Genomic DNA, 17,731 nt, shown 5'->3' with positions numbered 1-17,731 from the left:
TTCATTCATCATAATTTTCACTAATCCTGTATACCTCTATTATGACCTTAATTTTTTTTAATAGCTTTGGTTACATTATGAAACATTACAATTCAAAGTAAAGTGCTTTTGAGAAAGAAGTAAAATTTTTAAATCTTAATTTTATAAAGTTAAATTATAATTTGATGATGATCTCTAAAACTAACCAGTACTCAGGATGTTGTTGTTAACAATCCAACACGACTGACCACAATCAATGACCAACTATACAGGGACAGACGGGAAAGCAGCAGTTTCTATTCTCACAGAGGTTCAGCTTTAACTCAGAGGGAGGGAGGAAGGAGAGACATATAAACAATTTTAATTCAAGACTCAGAGAAACATCTTACAAAAGAGATTTAGGATAGAATAATAGAATCAAGAAGAAAAAAACACAGAACATAATAGAAGAAAATCAAGACAGAGGCTCAAATTATTCCCAATAACAGCATTATTTGCTTTCAGCTGTGGCTTCCCCTATAATTACTGAAGTTAACAAATTGGTAGGAATTGTTTGATTGCATCAAATTCGATAAAGAGTTTAAGTTAAACCCTCCAGGACTAAAATAGAATGCCATTATGTTTATTCATGTATAGATACTATTTTGAAATCAACTTCATGCTAAGCCTTAAAGATTGTTTTAAAAACAAAGAAGCTTCTTTACCTTCTGGTTCCAGCAATCTGGGGATTTTTAATTCTCGTTCTGCAATTCTGAAGGCCTCTCTCAGATTGTCTTTGTTGGATCTATGCTTCACATTCTTCATGTCAATTAGGTCTGGTCGCAAGGCATGAATGATGGCCAAAAAAGCCATCCCATTTCTCCAACTTGACTTAAAATCGGTCACATTGACAGACTCATAGCTATCATAAAAGGACAAAAACATGATAAATACCATTAAAAAGAATGTAACACCCCCCTCCACTATATTCAATAGTAATTAAAATTTGGCAAATCAAGTAAATTAGATACATCATGCTAGATAAAATTTTTTATCTTGTGACCAAATTAAAGGAAAATGCCAAGTTTGATGAAACTCAAAATACCACAGAACACTGATTCTCAAAATTTGGTTCCTGAGCCAGCAGCATCAGTATCACATGGGGTGCAGGTGTTAGAAATGCAAATTCTCAGGCCGAATCCCATACCTACTGAATCAAACTCTGGAGCTGGGCCTGAAATCTGTGCCTTTAAAAGCCCTCCAGAAGATAATGATATCCACTCAAGACTGATGCCCTTCATTACCAAATCTGTTGGCTTAAGCCTGCCTTTAAACTTCTACATACAGGGAAGGTCAAGGTCCCTAACTAGAGGAAATCATTTTCTTTTTCAGTGGGACAAATTAAATGATACATTGTGTGTAATTAATGGCCAGTAGCTCACTAGATAGATAGACCTTGTCACTCCTCTGCTTAAAACCCATCATGACAGATGAATGGATAAACAAAATGTGGTATATACATACAATGAATATTATTCATCCTTAAAAAGAAGGGAAATTCTGGCTGGGGACGTTGGCTCATGCCTGCACTCCCAGCACTTTGGGAGGCTGAGGCGGGAGGATCACTTGACAATGGGAGATTGAAGCTGCAGTGAGCTACAATCGCACCACTGCACTCCAGCCTGGGTGACAGAATGAGACTGCCTCAAAAAAAAAGGAGGGAAATTCTGACACATGCTACAACATGAAGGAATCTTAAAAACCATGCTCAGTGAAATAAGCCAGTCACAAAAGGACAAATACCACATGACTCTACTCATATGAGGTATGTAGAGTAGTCAAATTCATAGAGAAGTAGAATGGTGGTTGCCAGAGGCCAGGGTTTGGGGGATGATGGGGAGTTCTAGTTTAACAGGTGCAGTTTTACAAAAGGAAAAAAGTTCTGGTGACAGAGAGTGGTGATGGTTACACAACAATATGAATGTAGTTAGTGCCACTTAAATATACACTTAAAAATGGTCAAAGTGGCAGATTTTAGGTTATGTATATTTTATCACAATAATATCTATCTATCTATCTATCTATCAACATCATCAGCTAGCCATTGTATTTAGAATAACATCTCTCACCCTGGTCCACAGACCCTATGTGATTTGGCCCCTGCTTGCTTCTCTCATCTTTGTATCTCCCCTCTCTTACAGAGTTGCAGTCACACCAGCCTTGTTCCTGTTTCTCAAAGCCGCCCTCCTAGTCACTGTCCTTGGATGCTCCTTCTCATAGATCTTCATAAAGCCTCCCACTTGAGGAGTCAGCTCAAAGACTCTCCGCAGCAAAGCCCTGCCTTACCACCTGCACTAAAGGAGACACTCTCCTTGCCCTCAACCTTCTTGATCATATCAAAAGTCCTTCCTAATCTGCTTGCCAACTGTAATTACCGTATTTCTTCATGATAATTCCTGCTTTCCCCATCAGGATGCAAGCCTTTGAGAGCAAGGGCTTTGCCTTTCTTGTTCACCACTGTAGACTCATTCCCCAAACAATGCCTGGCATATAATCAGGGCTTAAGACACATATTTTTTTAAAAAAATCACTCCATCACTATTCTGTGCTTCATAAGGGATCAGTGAAAGTCTTGCAAAAGAGTATAGTTGCCTGCAACACTTGGAATATATTCTAGAACAACTATAGTGTCCTTTCATATCCCATAAAAAGCATGAAAAATTCAATAGACTATTTTAAGGTCTGAATCAAATGATAAAACCTACTCAGGAAATAGTCTGCTCCAGATGACCTGGGTTTTCCTGTTTACTTAGGGGAGAAAAGCTTAAAACTATGACTGTAATAAACTACACAGCAGTCAGTGATTTTTGTGTTGTCTAACAAATATGTTTGTGGTATCTACTTCATCCAGAAACTGTTCCAAATGCTTTAAAAAAAATAATTCTTATGCATATAACAACCTATGACATATTACTGTTCATGTTTTATGATTGAAGAAACTGGAACACAAAGAGACTAGGTGTTCAAAGTCACCAGTTAGAAAGTACAGGGCGCCAGCACTTCAAATCCGGGTACTCTGACTTTAGAGTGTGCAAGACTAAGCTAAACTATTAGGTGGGTGCAAAAGTAATTGTAGCTTTTACCATTAAAAGTAATGGCAAATTGTAATGCAATGGCAAAAGTAATGCAATTACTTTTAAGTAATTAAAAGTAATAGCAAAAACCGCAATCACTTTTGCACCAACCTAATAATAACTAAAGGATGGCGGCCGCAGCTGAGGGCAGGGCCAGACCTCAGCACCTTGAGTGTTGAACCAGCACTGCACTGACTGGCAGGCACTGTACTCAATACTGTGTAGGTCAGCTCTGCACTGATGAGCCAAAGCCAATACCACATAGACGCTGCTGCCAGACCTTAGAGGGTGGAATTAGGCTCCTGGTTGGCAGAACCTACACTCATTTAGATGTGGAGAACGGGGTCTGATTCATCTGTTTCACAAATGAGAAAATACAACATATTACTTACAAAACAGTCTTACTGAAATAAAACACAAATATTGAAATAATAAAACACAGGATATTGAAATAAAAGTTATCTAATAATACCACCAATGATGGCCAAAACTAGGATAAGCCCATGATAAATTACTTAAGAAAAGGTGCTACATTTTCATAAGCTTAGCATAAGCTCTACAGTTGAAAACTAAGAAAGATGGGGAGACGTGAAGAAAAGATAAACTGTTGTAAAATATATGCGGCTTTGAAAGGACTTTAAGGTTATTTATGCATAAATGAAATAAATCTGAGTATGACATAATAATGATTTTAACAAATACTGTCTGGGATTTTTAAAATATAGAAAAGTGGAGTACAATTATCTCTAGGAGATTCAAGAAACAGTTCATTTAATGTACTTTAAACCTCTATATAAGGTTATGTATGTTTATGGCTCTCATAAAATATAGAGAACGAATGACAAAGAAAAGTAAGGCTGGGCCGGGAGCAGTGGCTCACCCCTGTAATCACAGCACTTTGGGAGGCCAAGGTGGGCAGATCACCTGAGGTCAGGAGTTTGAGACCAGCCTGGGCCAACCTGATGAAACCTCATTTCTACTAAAAATACAAAATTAGCTGGGCATGGTGGTGCACACCTGTAATGCCAGCTACAGGGGAGGCTGAGGCAGGAGAATTGCTTGAACCCAGGAGGTACAGGTTGCAGTGAGCTGAGATCATGCCACTGCACTCCAGCCTGGGTGACAAGAGCGAAACTCCTCAAAAAAAAGAAAAGAAAAGTAAGGCTGAAGGCAGAAGTTCAGCTCTATCTTGGCCTTTCAGCAGGAAGGACTTACTCTGAAGTCCTGCATTTGAAAGGGCTTAGCAACATATTTATGACCCTATTTACCTAACAATGCTATGATATGACAAGAAATGCCTTTTGAACTCTACAGCTCTTCTAGTAGAGAGATCTCCTGAATCTACAGTCCTTATTTTTTCTAAGCTCCATCTCAGACATTGGTTAAAATGGAAAAGTAAATTGTCTCCTAAGAGCAGAAAACATTTTTCTTTGTTTAAAAAAAAAAAAAAGATATGAGCACTAACTTTCCTTCATTATCCCCAATTTTTAAAAATGCATACTCCAGCCTGGTGTGGTAGCTCACACCTGTAATCCCAGCACTTTCGAAGACGGAGGCAGGTGAATTGCTTGAGCTCAGGAATTTGAGACCAGCCTGGGCAACATGACAAAACCCCATCTCTACAAAAAATACAAAAATTAGCCAGACATGGTGATGTGCACCTGTAGTCCCAGCTACTCGGGAGGCTAAGGTGGAAGGATCAATTGAGCCTGGGAGGTCAAGGCTGTAGTGAGCCATAATCGCACCACTGCACTCCAGCCTGGGTGACAAAGTGAGACCCTGTCTCAAAATGCATACTGTCTGGTCTCTGTGCTTCCTAATTGAGCTACGTTTCTAAACTCTGAGGTCTCTTAATATACTCATATACATCTTCAAGAGATAAGTTTTGGGGGGGGGTGTGTGTGTGTGTGTGTGTGTGTGTGTGAGAGACAAGAGTTTCGCTCTTGTTGCCCAGCCTGGTGTGTGTGTGTGTGTGTGTGTATGTGTGTGACAACAGTTTCGCTCTTGTTGCCCAGCCTGGAGTGAAATGGCGTGATCTCGGCTCACCGCAACCTCCACCTCCCAGCTTCAAGCGATTCTCCTGCCTCAGCCTCCCAAGTAGCTGGGATTATAGGCCAGGCTAATTTTTTGTATGTTTCATAGAGACAGGGTTTCACCATGTTAGCCAGGCTGGTCCTGACCTCAAGTGATCTACCCACCTCAGCCTCCCAAAGTGCTGTGATTATAGGAGTGAGCCATCGTGCCTGGCATTTAAACACCACTTTATTTCCATGTAATAACATGCCACCTAAACACAGCAGGTGGGGATGAGTTAGTTTACCCAGGTGATACCACCTTCCAGCCTTTGAAACCAAACGTGGCTGAGCTCTCAGGCTTCCACATATGGAAGAAGCACAGAGAGGAAGGGGGATAGGGAGAATTTTCATTTTAAGTGAGGGAGGTGTTTGGGTGGTGTGGTGGTGTTGGTTGATACAGCTGCCCTGTGTGTCTCTTAGGGTCACAGCAAACTACTTACGTGGCACATTGTTCCTGAGCCCACAAAAGAAGGGCCTTTTTTGCAGACATCTGCCATCTTGCTTGCACTTTAGAGCATTTCTTAGCTGGAGGACTTGAGGCAGGAGATGAATCAACCACACTCACATCATCCAGGGAAGGCTGATTGTAATTGCAAGAAAGAGTCTGCGCAAGCTTCTCAATCTAAGGAAGGCAAAGTACACTTAACGTTTATAAAAGCATAAGTTACCAGCATTGGGCTGAAATTTCCAGTCAAAATAAAGACCTAAAAAGCATCCTATGACAGTCACAGTTTACTCCTGGTGAAATGAATACTGGGCAAATCCTTGAATAACAGCATCTGCCATGGGGGCTGCACTTTTGCTTCCTAAGGAATGACTTGGGTCATTCCTTACCCTCACCCAGGCATGCTGTCCCACACTGAGGGATGTCCCTCATCAATTCATCCACCTGAAGTGCTTAGGGAGCACTTCACTGTAGTTTAACACCTGTCAAATGAATTGAAATGAACCAAATTGAGCTCCTAGTCTAGAGTATCTTTAGAGACTGGATCAAGTGAAATGCATCCATTAAGAACAAATGTACACATAGAAAAAAAAATAGTCAAACACATGGATAGACAAGTCCAGAGGAAACAAATAAAACTGCCATTAAAACTATGAAAAACAATTGCATTAATAATTTAACAAATTTAAATGTATACAGCAAAAGGATAGCTTTTACTATATTATACAGGCAAAGTAAATGTAAAGGCAATATCCAGTGATGGTGAAAGTATGAGAAACTAGATATTCTTATATTGCTAGTAAATGTACAAATTGGCTCAATTTTTTTGAGGGCAATATGGTATCTACCCAAAACTTTAAAAGATAAATCCATAAACATAAAAGTATTTAATACATTTTTCTCAACAAATGACAGACTAATCAGACAATCAATAATAACAGATGTCAACAACACAATTAACAAACTTAATCTGATTAGCACTGATCTGGTAAGCACTACCAGCATTCCTTTCACGAGAGTACAGAACGTTTACTGACACTGACCATGCTGCACCATAAATCAAGCTGCAGCAATTGTGAAAGACTGAAATCATTCAGAGTATGCTCTCTGACCACACTGAAATTCTAGTCAGCAGCAAAGATATAACAGACAAAATCTCCAAATATTCGGAAATTAACAGAATACATATATATATATTTTTTGAGATGGAGTCTCGCTCTGTCGCCCAGGCTGGAGGGCAGTGGCGCAATCTCGGCTCACTGCAACCTCCGCCTCCCGGTTCAAGTGATTCTCCTGCCTCAGCCTCCTGAGTAGCTCCAATGACAGGTGCACGCCACCACGCCCGGCTAATTTTTGTATTTTTGGTAGAGACAGAGTTTCACCATGTCGGTCAGGTTGGTCTTGAACTCCTCACCTTGTGATCTGCCTGCCTCAGCCTCCCAAAATGCTGGGATTACAGGCATGAGCCACCACGCCCGGCCTAAGCAATATATTTTTATATGGCCCATGGGTCAAATGAGAAATAGTAATAAAAATTAGAAAATATTTTGAACAGAATAATTAAAATGTTATACTCATAGATTGAAAGATGCAATATTTTTAAAATGTCAACTTTTTTCTAAAATGTTTCATATATGCCATGCAATTCTAATAAAAATTCCAGCAGGAGTGTGTGTGTGTGTGTGTGTGTGAGAGAGAGAGTATGTGTGTGTGTGCGTGCACACGCATGCACACGTGTGAAAACTGACAAGTTATTCATAAAATTTATATAAAAATGCAAAAAGCAAAGAATAATGAAGACTTTCTTAAAGAACAAGTTGGACAACTTACACTATCAGGTATCAAGACTTACTATATAGTTACCAAAATTACAAAGTATAGTACTGGTGCAAAGAGAAGTGATGAAACAAAATAGGTCATTTGAAAATGGAGCTTCACATATAGGGCGACTTCATGTCGACTTCACGTGTGAAGGTGACACTACAGCACAGTAGGAACATGGTGAGCTTTTATTTTATTTTTTTTTTTTTAGACAGAGTTTCACTCTTGTTGGCCAGGCTGGAGTGCAATGGCACGATCTCGGCTCACCACAACCTCCGCCTCCCGGGTTCAAGCGATTCTCCTGCCTCAGCCTACCGAGTAGCTGGAATTACAGGCATGCACCACCATGCCCGGGTAATTTTTTGTATTTTTAGTGGAGACGGGGTTTCTCCATGTTGGTCAGGCTGGTCTCGAACTCCCAACCTCAGGTGGTCCACCTGCCTCGGCCTCCCAAAGTGCTGGGATTACAGGCATGAGCTACTGCACTGGGCCATGGTGAGCTTTTCAATAAACTACTGGGTCAACTGGATAGCCATATGAAAAAAGTAAATTTCGATTGTTTCAACATAACATACAAAATCAATTCATTCTTGAAAGATTGTAGATCTAAATATAAAATTTAAAACAACTACATTTTCAGAACTGGGCTGTCCAGTATGACAGCCACTAGGCACATGTGAGATTTAAATTCAAATTAATTGAATAATTTATTTCCTCTGCCATACTAGCCACATCTCAAGTGTTCAATAGCCACAAGTGGCTAGTGGTCACTGTTTTGTACAATGTAGCTATGGAACAGTTCCATCACTGCAGAAAATCCTATTGGATAAAATTGTTCTAGAAAATAATGTAAGAGAATACCTTCACAGTAAAAATAACTATATTCTTTAAAGAACTATATTCTTTAAAGAATATAACAGGCCAGGCGTGGTGGCTCACACCTGCAATCCCAGCACTTTGGGAGGCCCAGGCAGGTGAATCACCTGAGGTCAGGAGTTCAAGACCAGCCTGACCAACATGGCGAAACCCCATCTCTACTAAAAATACAAAAATTAGCTAGACATGGTGGTGTACACCTGTAGTCCCAGATACTCAGGAGGCTGAGGCAGGAGAATCACTTGAACCCAGGAGGCAGACATTGCAGTGAGTCAAGATTGTGCCACTGCACTCCAGCCTGGGCAACAGAGCAGGATTCTGTCTCAAAAAAAAAAGGAATATAAAAGTATAAGCCACAAAAGAAGTTGATAAATTCAAACTATATTAAAATTATGAATGCTTCTTCACTAAAAGATTGAAAAAGCAAGCCACAGAGTCAGAATTATTTGCAATTTATATATATATTCTACAAAGGACTTTTGTCCAGTATAATTATGTGATACTGTAATATATGTTATATTATAGTATATATAAATTATATATTATAATATATATTACAGTATATAATATATACTGGACAAAAGTTATATATTACAGTATATATATAATATATATACTGGACAAAAGTTCTTTGTAGAATATATATAAATATATATAATGTATACACTGGAGAACATATATACATATATAATATGTATGTATATATGATCTCCATATGTACATATGATCTCCAGTATATGTGTATATGTCTGTGTATCTATATCTATATCTCCAGTATATATGTGCATGTGTATGTTTTTTGGAGACAGGGTCTTGCTCTGTTGCCCAGGCTAGAGTGCAGTAGCACAATCACGGCTCACTGCAGTCTCAACCTCCCAGACTCAAGTGCTTCTCCCACCTCAGTCTCCAGAGAAGCTGGGACCACAGGCAGGTACCACCACTCCCGGCTAATTATTTTTATTTTTATTTTTGTAGAGATGGGGTCTCCTTATGTTGCCCAGGCTGGTATTATATTCCTGGGCTCAAGCAATCCTCCTGCCTCAGCCTATCAAAGTGCTGGGATTATAGCCATGAGCCACTGCACCCAGCCTAGAATATATTTTAAAACGTCTATAGATCATTACACATAACATCAAGGCTTAAATAATGAATTTTAAATGCCAAGTATTAGCAACAGGGATTGGAGCAAGAAACTCTGGTGAATATAAATTGGAACAACCACTTTGATTAACTGTTTGGCAGTATATACTACAGCTAAAGATCATATGTTCTGATACCATCAGTTCCATTCCTAGGTACATGCAGGATGGAAATGAGGATTTATACAAGGTATATACAAGAACGTTCTGAGCAGCTTTATTCATAGTAGCTAAAAACTGGCAACAGGTTGACCAGCCTGGCCAACACTGTGAAACCCCATCTCTAGTAAACATACAGAATTAGCTGGGTGTAGTGACACACACCTGTAATTCCAGCTACTCAGGAGGCTGAGGTTGGAGAATCACTTGAACCCAGGAGGCAGAGGTTGCAGTGAGCCAAGATCGTGCCCCACTGCACTCCAGCCTGGGCGACAGAGCGAGACTCTGTCTCAAAAAACGAAACAGAACAAAACAAAAAACAAACAAATAAAAAAACTGGCAGCAAAAGAAACGTGAACCAACAATACAATGGTAAATATGTTATGGTATATTCATACAATTGTATATTCATGCAGAGCAATAAACAAGAAAGACTTACTGATACTTGCTACAATAAGGTAAATCTCACAGACATGATATAAAATGAAATAAGTCAAACACAAAAGAGTACATAGTGTACATAAGAGAAGACATTTATAATTCCATTTGTATGGTGTTAAAGACTCTACACCTATCCATAGAGCTCAAAGCGGTGCTCACCTTTAGGAAAGGAGGGCAGTGATTGGGAGAAGGACCTGGGGCACTTAGGGATGCTGGCAAAGTTCTATATTTTTATCTGGCAGGGTGATTATATGGGTGTGTTTCATTTATAAATATTCATCAAACTCTACACTTAAGACCTGTTCATTTTTATCTGTGTGTGTTACATATACATCAACAAAAGTTTACTTAAAATTTTTTAATTAAAAAAAAAAAAAAGGCCAGGTGTGGTGGCTCACACCTATAAACCCAGTATTTTGGGAGGCCAAGGCGTGTGGATCATTTGAGGTCAGGAGTTCAAGACCAGCCTGGCCAACATGGTGACACTCCGTCTCTACTAAAACTATAAAAATTAGCCAGGCATGGTGGTGGGCATCTGTAATCCCATGTACTCAGGGAGCTGAGGCATGAGAATCCCTTGAATCCAGGAGGGGGAGATTGCAGTGAGCCAAAATCATGCCACTGCACTCCAGCCTCAGCAATACAGAAGTCTCAAAAAAAAAAAAAAAAAAGCTTTAAGCCCAGCATGGTGGCTCACACCTGTAATCCCAGCACTTTGGGAGGCCAAGGCAGGCAGATCATGAGGTCAGGAGTTCAAGACCAGCCTGGCCAATATGGTGAAACTCCGTCTCTTCTAAAAATACAAAAATTAGGCAGGTGTGGTGGTGCATGCCTGTAGTCCCAGCTACTTGGAAGGCTGAGGCAGAACTGATTGCACCCAGGAGGTGGAGGTTGCAGTGAACCAAGATCCTGCCACTGCACTCCAGCCTGGGCAACAGAGCGAGACTCTGTCTTAAAAAAAAAAAAAAAAAAAAGCTTTAAGTTTGCAAACCCTATGGCACAATGCCACTTCTAAGAATTTGGCCCATGGAAATAATTAAGATTGTATCATAAAGGTTTTATCTTAAGGGCATTCTTATCTGAAATTACCTATAATTACAAATGATCATGAGCTTTCTGATTATCCATTAGTGAAATATAGTACTTTACAACAAACATCATGCCTCCATATATATATATATATATATATATATATATATATATATATAAATTCAGAAAGCTGTTCATCACAGCATGCTGAAAACAGTATGGATAACGTGACCCCATTTTGTTAAAATATATACATATGAACATACATTAATTATTGATGTAAATATCATAAAGACTATACACTAAATTATTTATGGCAGTTATAGTGAGTGGTAGATTATAGATAATTTTATTATCTATATTAAAATTTTTAATTATATTTCAAATACCAGAAAACTATAGGAAAAAATAATAAATGACCATGAACTATCAAATTTTAACATTTTACCATATTTGGTTTAGATTTCTTAAAGAAATAAAACACAGGCCGGGCATGCTGGCTCACACCTGTAATCCCAGCACTTTGGGAGGCTCAGGCAGGTGGATCACAAGGTCAGGAGTTCATGACCAGCCTGAGCAACATGGAAAAACCCTGTCTCTACTAAAAATACAAAAATTAGCCAGGCATGGTGGCGCACACCTGTAATCCCAGCTACTCAGGAGGCTGAGGCAGGAGAACCTCTTGAACCCAGGAGGCGGAGGTTGCAGTGAGCCGAGATCGTGCCACTGCACTCCAGCCTGGGTGACAGAGCAAGACTCTGTCTCAAAATAATAATAATAATAATAATAAATAATAAAAAAATAAAAAATAAAACACAGATACAATTTAAGCCTCTTTCTCTCTCCAATCCCATTTTATCCTTTCCCAGAAAAAAAAAAACACAACTTAAATTTAGTTTTCATAATCCTCATGCATATTATTCCATTGTAATTACAAATGCATGTATCCAGAAATAATATATAGTCTGTCTCTGCATGTTTTAAATTTTATATGTTAGTTATGCTATTTTTCTAGTTTTTCTAAAATAAGTATTTTTCCTAAGTTATTTTTAAAATAATTATGGAGATACAGAAAATGCAACTTTCTAGGTAGTGCAGAAACCTTGCACTATGTCAGAATTCCAGGCCTGAAAAAAACATATCAATCATATGTTTTATAAAGTCAGAACTATAACCATCACTAAATCTTGATGTCCTCGCATAAGAGCTAGCATATAGTAAGTGTTCAAAAATATCTGTGAAATGAAATGAATCTACAACTCAGTCTTGGGATAGAACTGGATGTTGTGGGATTATTCATAGTCAGATAGGACAGGAGTCCCCCAAAATGGGGAGGCTTTACAAACTTTAGTGGTTAGATTTCAAGCATTTACTCCAGAAGCTTCCTACTCTCTCTTCTGCCATAGTAAACAAACAAGAAGAAGCAACCATTTACCATGGCAGGTTCTGTTCAGACTGGTGCTGATATTATGGATAATGCAGGACATCATGATAATTCAGCATTCAACTTTCAATTGAAAAGTAGCAACAGGACAGGCACGGTGGCTCATGCCTGTAATCCCAGCACTTTGGGAGGCTGAGGCAGGCAGATCACCTGAGGTCAGGAATCTGAGACCAGCCTGGCCAACACGGTGAAACCCCGTCTCTACAAAATATACAAAAATTAGGCCAGGCATGGTGGCTCACACCTGTAATCTCAGCACTTTGGGAGGCAGAGGTGGACAGATCGCCTGAGGACAGGAGTTCAAGACCAACCTGACCAATGTGGAGAAACCTCATCTCTACTACAAATACAAAATTAGCTGGGAGTGGTGGTGCATGTCTGTAATCCCAGCTACTCGGGAGGCTGAGGCAGAAGAATCACTTGAACCTGGGAGGTGGAGGGTGCAGGGAGCCAAGACTGCACCATTGCACTCCAGCCTGGGCAACAAGAGCAAAACTGCATCTCAAAAAAAAGAAAAAAAAATACGAAAATTAGCCGGGCACGGTGGTGCGCACCTGTAGCCACAGCTACTCAGGAGGCTGAGACAGGAGAATCACTTGAACTCAGGAAGCGGAGGTTACTGTGAGCTAAGACTGCGCCACTGCACTCCAGCCTGGCTGACAAAGCGAGACTCCGTCTCAAAAAAACAACAACAACAACAACAACAGCAGCAATAACAGAAATGGCAAAAGGTCTGCTATTATTTTCTACCTTTTCAAGATTTCCAGAGGTCCTATTTATAGGAGAAGCTCAGGACTCAATCTAGTCAACTCACACTTATTGCATTACATTTATTTTATACTGTGGTAGGGTAGAAATAATTTTTATATCATCAAACTACTTACATGAAAGTGCAGGATAATTGTCCAAATTAGGCCAAGGATAATGGATGGGTTTCCATCAATGATATCAGTAACATGAATATTTATTAGCTTAATCTGGAAAACAAGAAATGCAGGTTAAAAGGAGGAAATATTCCAGAGCATTCACCTCTCCTGTGAATTTTTAAGTAAAATTTATACTTACTGATCGGTTTCTTAGGAATGTCAAGGCATGTTCTATATTGATTCTACACTGGAATGTATTAGATCCTTTATCCCGAGGCTGTGAAATTCAAGCAAATATATTACTCAGAAAAAATGAAATATATATTTCTAAGTCAACAGAAAGTTTCTCAGTGTCATTTAAAAATCTTACCAACTGTTGCCCAGAAAGTACTTCTAGCAGATCCAGGAGGACATGCCCCTTTTTAATGTCTGTGAATAGGTCGGATATAACTGAGGGAGAAGTGTGCTGCAGAAGGTCACAAGAAAAATAATCATTCAAACTTTGGTCCAAAAAGAATACCTTTAAGAATCTCATAAATGTGCCTTGTGAAAAACTAAAATTCAGTAATGACTTTCTTCTTAATTAAGAGAATGAGAGAGAACATGCAAAGATTCATATCAAAACATAGAAAAGCAGCAAATTTAATTTATCTTACGGCTAATTTCCAGTAACACAACACCCTTTCTGCGTGGAGCTTTCACTGAGAGCTTAAAACCTGTGCACACAAGTGGCATTAAAGACGTTTAGAATCACCCACTAGTGACCCATCTGGAGAGCAGATTACATTTCTGGAGTAACCTGCTTATGTATTTACCCTTTCTTAGAATTACAAGCATCGTGTTGAAATGGACAGAGAAAAAACAGTGTGCGTGGTCTGTGAGAAGACGCTCATTCACTGTGTATCTAGGTTACTCTAGACACTCAGCATCAGTGTGGTAGGATGGCACAGTGATTACGATCAAGGCCGCTGAGTCCAGACTGTCTGGGTTCATATCCCAGCACTATCACTTCTAAGCTGTGTGACCACATGCAAGTCACAAAACTTCTCTGTACTGACGTTTCCTTGACCTTTACAAAGGTATATTAGTATCTATTTCATAGGGATGTCGTGAAATTATTTGTCAGGAGTTGTCATAATTATTACATTTAAAGAGTTTAGGACAGCTTCTAATATATAACATTTATTATATGCAAATCAGTATTACTATTACTTCACTTGATGAAAGAGATGTGATGAAATATTTTTATAGCACTGTCCCATATCCTTAACAAAAGTACCTTTTTTTTCTGTGTGAGAAAGAGTAACAAATACATCAAAACAAGATCAAGATAACTTTTAGCACATTCTTTCAAGAAAAGACATTCCACCACCTTTTCCCTGTCATCACCAGTACCATTTTTTAATGGCCTCCTTGGAGTCAAAACGGAAGGAGTAGGGGGAGTAATAAATAGATTTATAACCTAATTTGGTCTTTGTTTGCTTACCCTGGCCAACTGTGAGTTTATCCAGCACGTGAAGGCTTTCTTCTGGGTGTCTTCCTGTTCAGCTATCAAAGAAAGAACAACAGCAGTTATAAAACCAGAAGCCTCAGAAACCTCCTGCACATATCAGAGCTTCAAAGGTCTGTCACGCTAGGTGTGTGCCTGTGTTTCACAAGCTTACAAACTTTCCAGAATTTAGTCTAAACTGTAGATGTTTGTCCAAGTAGTGTTTCAGAAAAAGCATGTTGATAACGATATTTTTTTTTTAAACCATAGGTTTGTTGATAAGACGATGGTTTTTAATATTTTCTACTGACTAAAGAATTAGGACCATGGTGCTGTGGTTCACACCTGTAATCCCAGCACTTGGGAGGCTGAGGTAAGCAGATCGTGTGAGCTCAGGGGTTCGAGACCAGCCTGGACAACACAGAGAAATCCCATCTTTACAAAAAATACAAAAATTAGCTAGGCATGGTGGCAGGAACCTGTGAGGGGCGAAGATGGCTTGAGTCCAGGAAGTCAAGGCTGCAGTGAGTCGTGATCATGCCCCTGCACTGCAGCCTGGTCAACAGAGCAAGACTCTGTTTCATTAAAAAAAAAAAAAAAATGAACTGAGACCCTATACCACCTTGACAGTACTGTACAAAGAACTGTGAACAGCAACAGGAGTTCCTAACCTAGACTTTAAGTTTAAGCCAAAACCGTGCAGTAAAGATAACCCCAGAACATAAGAAGATGTTTTAAATGGCACATGAAATCATTAAAGTTTAGTCTTAACATTTATCATGGAGAATATATCGCCACTGAATTAACTGTAAATGGGCTGTAATTAGTCAGAGAGAACTGTGTTCAAATCCTGTTTCTGTTATGGAGTAGCTGTGTGACTTTGAGCAGTGTCCTTGTTTAATAAAAAAGTAATAGGCATTTGTCTCTGGAGATTATTATAAGAATCTAATGATTCACTTAAAGTGATTAGCATAGACTCTGGCACATAAGAAGTGTTGGCTATTACTCTTATTAAAGAGGTAGGGGTTGGATGTGGTGGTTCACACCTGTAATCTCAGCACTTTGGGAGGCCGAGGCCGGTGGGTCACCTGAGGTCAAGAGTTCAAGACCAGCCTGGACAACATGGGGAAACCCCATTTCTACTAAAAATGTGAAAATTAGCCAGGTGTGGTGGCACACGCCTGTAGTCCCAGCTACTTGGGAGGCTGAGGCCGGAGAATCATTTGAACCGAGGAAGCGGAGGTTGCAGTGAGCCGAGATTGTGACACTGCACTCCAGCCTGGGTGACAATGCGAGACTTCGTCTCAAAAAAAAAAAGAAAAAAAAGAAAAGAAAAAAAAAATCCAGGTAGGAGTCAAGGGGAAGACCTGAACCCTCAGAGTACAGCCCTTCTTGCCCCTCTGAGCAGGAGTGGGCCCCACACTGACACCATGCCTCCCCTAGCCCTCTACCCCCTGATTTTCAGCAGACAATCTCAACACCGAGGTTAAGGGTTAGCCCTGCACTCAAGAACTGAGCTTCCATCTCCCCAGGTCTCCTCACCTGGATGGGCAGAGATAAGCATAGGCCCAGACACCCATGGCACCCTGTGACCAATGCTTACGGCCTTGCCACCACCAACCTCCAATTCACCGGGCCTCATCTCACTATACCCTTTATCCTTGCTTATATCAGCCAGTGCATGCACACATGCACACACTCACATGCACACATGCACGCACACACATGCACACATGCACACACACGCACACACACGCACATGCACTCTAGACTCTCAGGTCCCTCTCATTTCTTTCTAATTCCTGTAAGACTCTGCATATCCCCCCAACTTTTCTCATCTCCCACCTCTCCTTAAGTCCTAAAATGCTTCCACGGATGATGAAATCCGTGGTGTGCCATCAGCAAAATGCCCTCCGTGCCCAATACCCTCTCTGGTGTTGAGACTTTGCCTTCCTGCTTTCGTGGAAACCTGGCTCTCCTCTGAGAATACCACTTCCCCTGCAGTCCTCTCAAGTGGCGGCTTTGCTTTCTCTTGCAGCCCTCGTACCACTATTTCCTCCCTCCTCATGGCCACCTCCAGTTCATCCTCTACTCTCTTTGTCCCTGAAACCCCCTAGCTTTGAATCTCATGTCATTAGACTATCCTTGCTATCACAATTGTTACCTACCTCTATCATTTCCCACCCTTTCTGCTCCTTCTCCACTGTCACTCTGTCCAATAGACTCCTGTCTAATTCTTAGTACTTTCTAATTTACTTATTTATAGACAAGGTCTCACACTGTTGCTCAAGCTGGAGTACAGGGGTGTGATCATGACTCACTGCAGCCTTGACCTCCCAGGCTCCCAAGTAGCTGGGACTACAGGCGTGTACTGCCATGTCCAGCTAATTTTTAAAATTTTTTGTAGAGATGGGTGTCAACATGTTACCCAGGCTGGTCTCAAACGCCTAGGCTCAAGCAATCCTCCCAACTCACCTCCCAAAGTGCTGGGATTACAGGCATGAGCCATCACACCTGGCCTTATTCTTGGCGATTTCAATATACACAGCAATGAACTTTCCAATGTCCTGGCCCCTCAGTTTCTCGAATTCCTCCTCTCCAATACACTTGTCTTCTGCCCTGCGTCAATCACCTTGCTGTCGTGGTCATACTCCAGACTTTGTCATTACTAATAACAACTCCTCCACGATCTCAAGTTCATGCATCTCCATTCAGTTCACTCACTCTAGTGCCCCAACTCCAGCAATCCTTTCAGTTCATCAACAACTCCAAGCCACTGACTCTGCCAGTTTTTCAGTGTCCCTCACTCCCCGGATATCCTACCTTTCATTCTTATCCATTTTAAGTTCCATGAT

The 17,731-nt window shown here is 40.2% G+C and overlaps 1 protein-coding gene across 10 annotated transcripts in view; it reads right to left on the bottom strand.

The window, feature by feature from the left end:
• The window catches only part of SYNE2 (spectrin repeat containing nuclear envelope protein 2), a 433,601-nt gene that overhangs the window by 264,836 nt on the left and 151,034 nt on the right, over positions 1 to 17,731 (bottom strand). For all 10 annotated transcript variants that reach the window (XM_054449822.2, XM_054449816.2, XM_054449824.2 and 7 more), the window contains 6 exons: positions 14,874 to 14,935; positions 13,758 to 13,853; positions 13,587 to 13,664; positions 13,406 to 13,498; positions 5,608 to 5,789; positions 684 to 880 (listed from right to left, as the gene is read on the bottom strand). In XM_054449822.2, coding sequence (XP_054305797.1) covers positions 684 to 880; positions 5,608 to 5,789; positions 13,406 to 13,498; positions 13,587 to 13,664; positions 13,758 to 13,853; positions 14,874 to 14,935 — 708 coding nt within the window. The remainder of the gene's footprint in view (positions 1 to 683; positions 881 to 5,607; positions 5,790 to 13,405; positions 13,499 to 13,586; positions 13,665 to 13,757; positions 13,854 to 14,873; positions 14,936 to 17,731) is intronic.

The sequence above is a fragment of the Pongo pygmaeus genome, chromosome 15 (genome assembly GCF_028885625.2).
Source record: "Pongo pygmaeus isolate AG05252 chromosome 15, NHGRI_mPonPyg2-v2.0_pri, whole genome shotgun sequence".
Classification (NCBI taxonomy): Eukaryota; Metazoa; Chordata; class Mammalia; order Primates; family Hominidae; genus Pongo; species Pongo pygmaeus.
The sequence above is the reverse complement of the archived record's forward strand: the minus strand, read 5'-3'. Positions and strand labels throughout refer to the sequence as shown.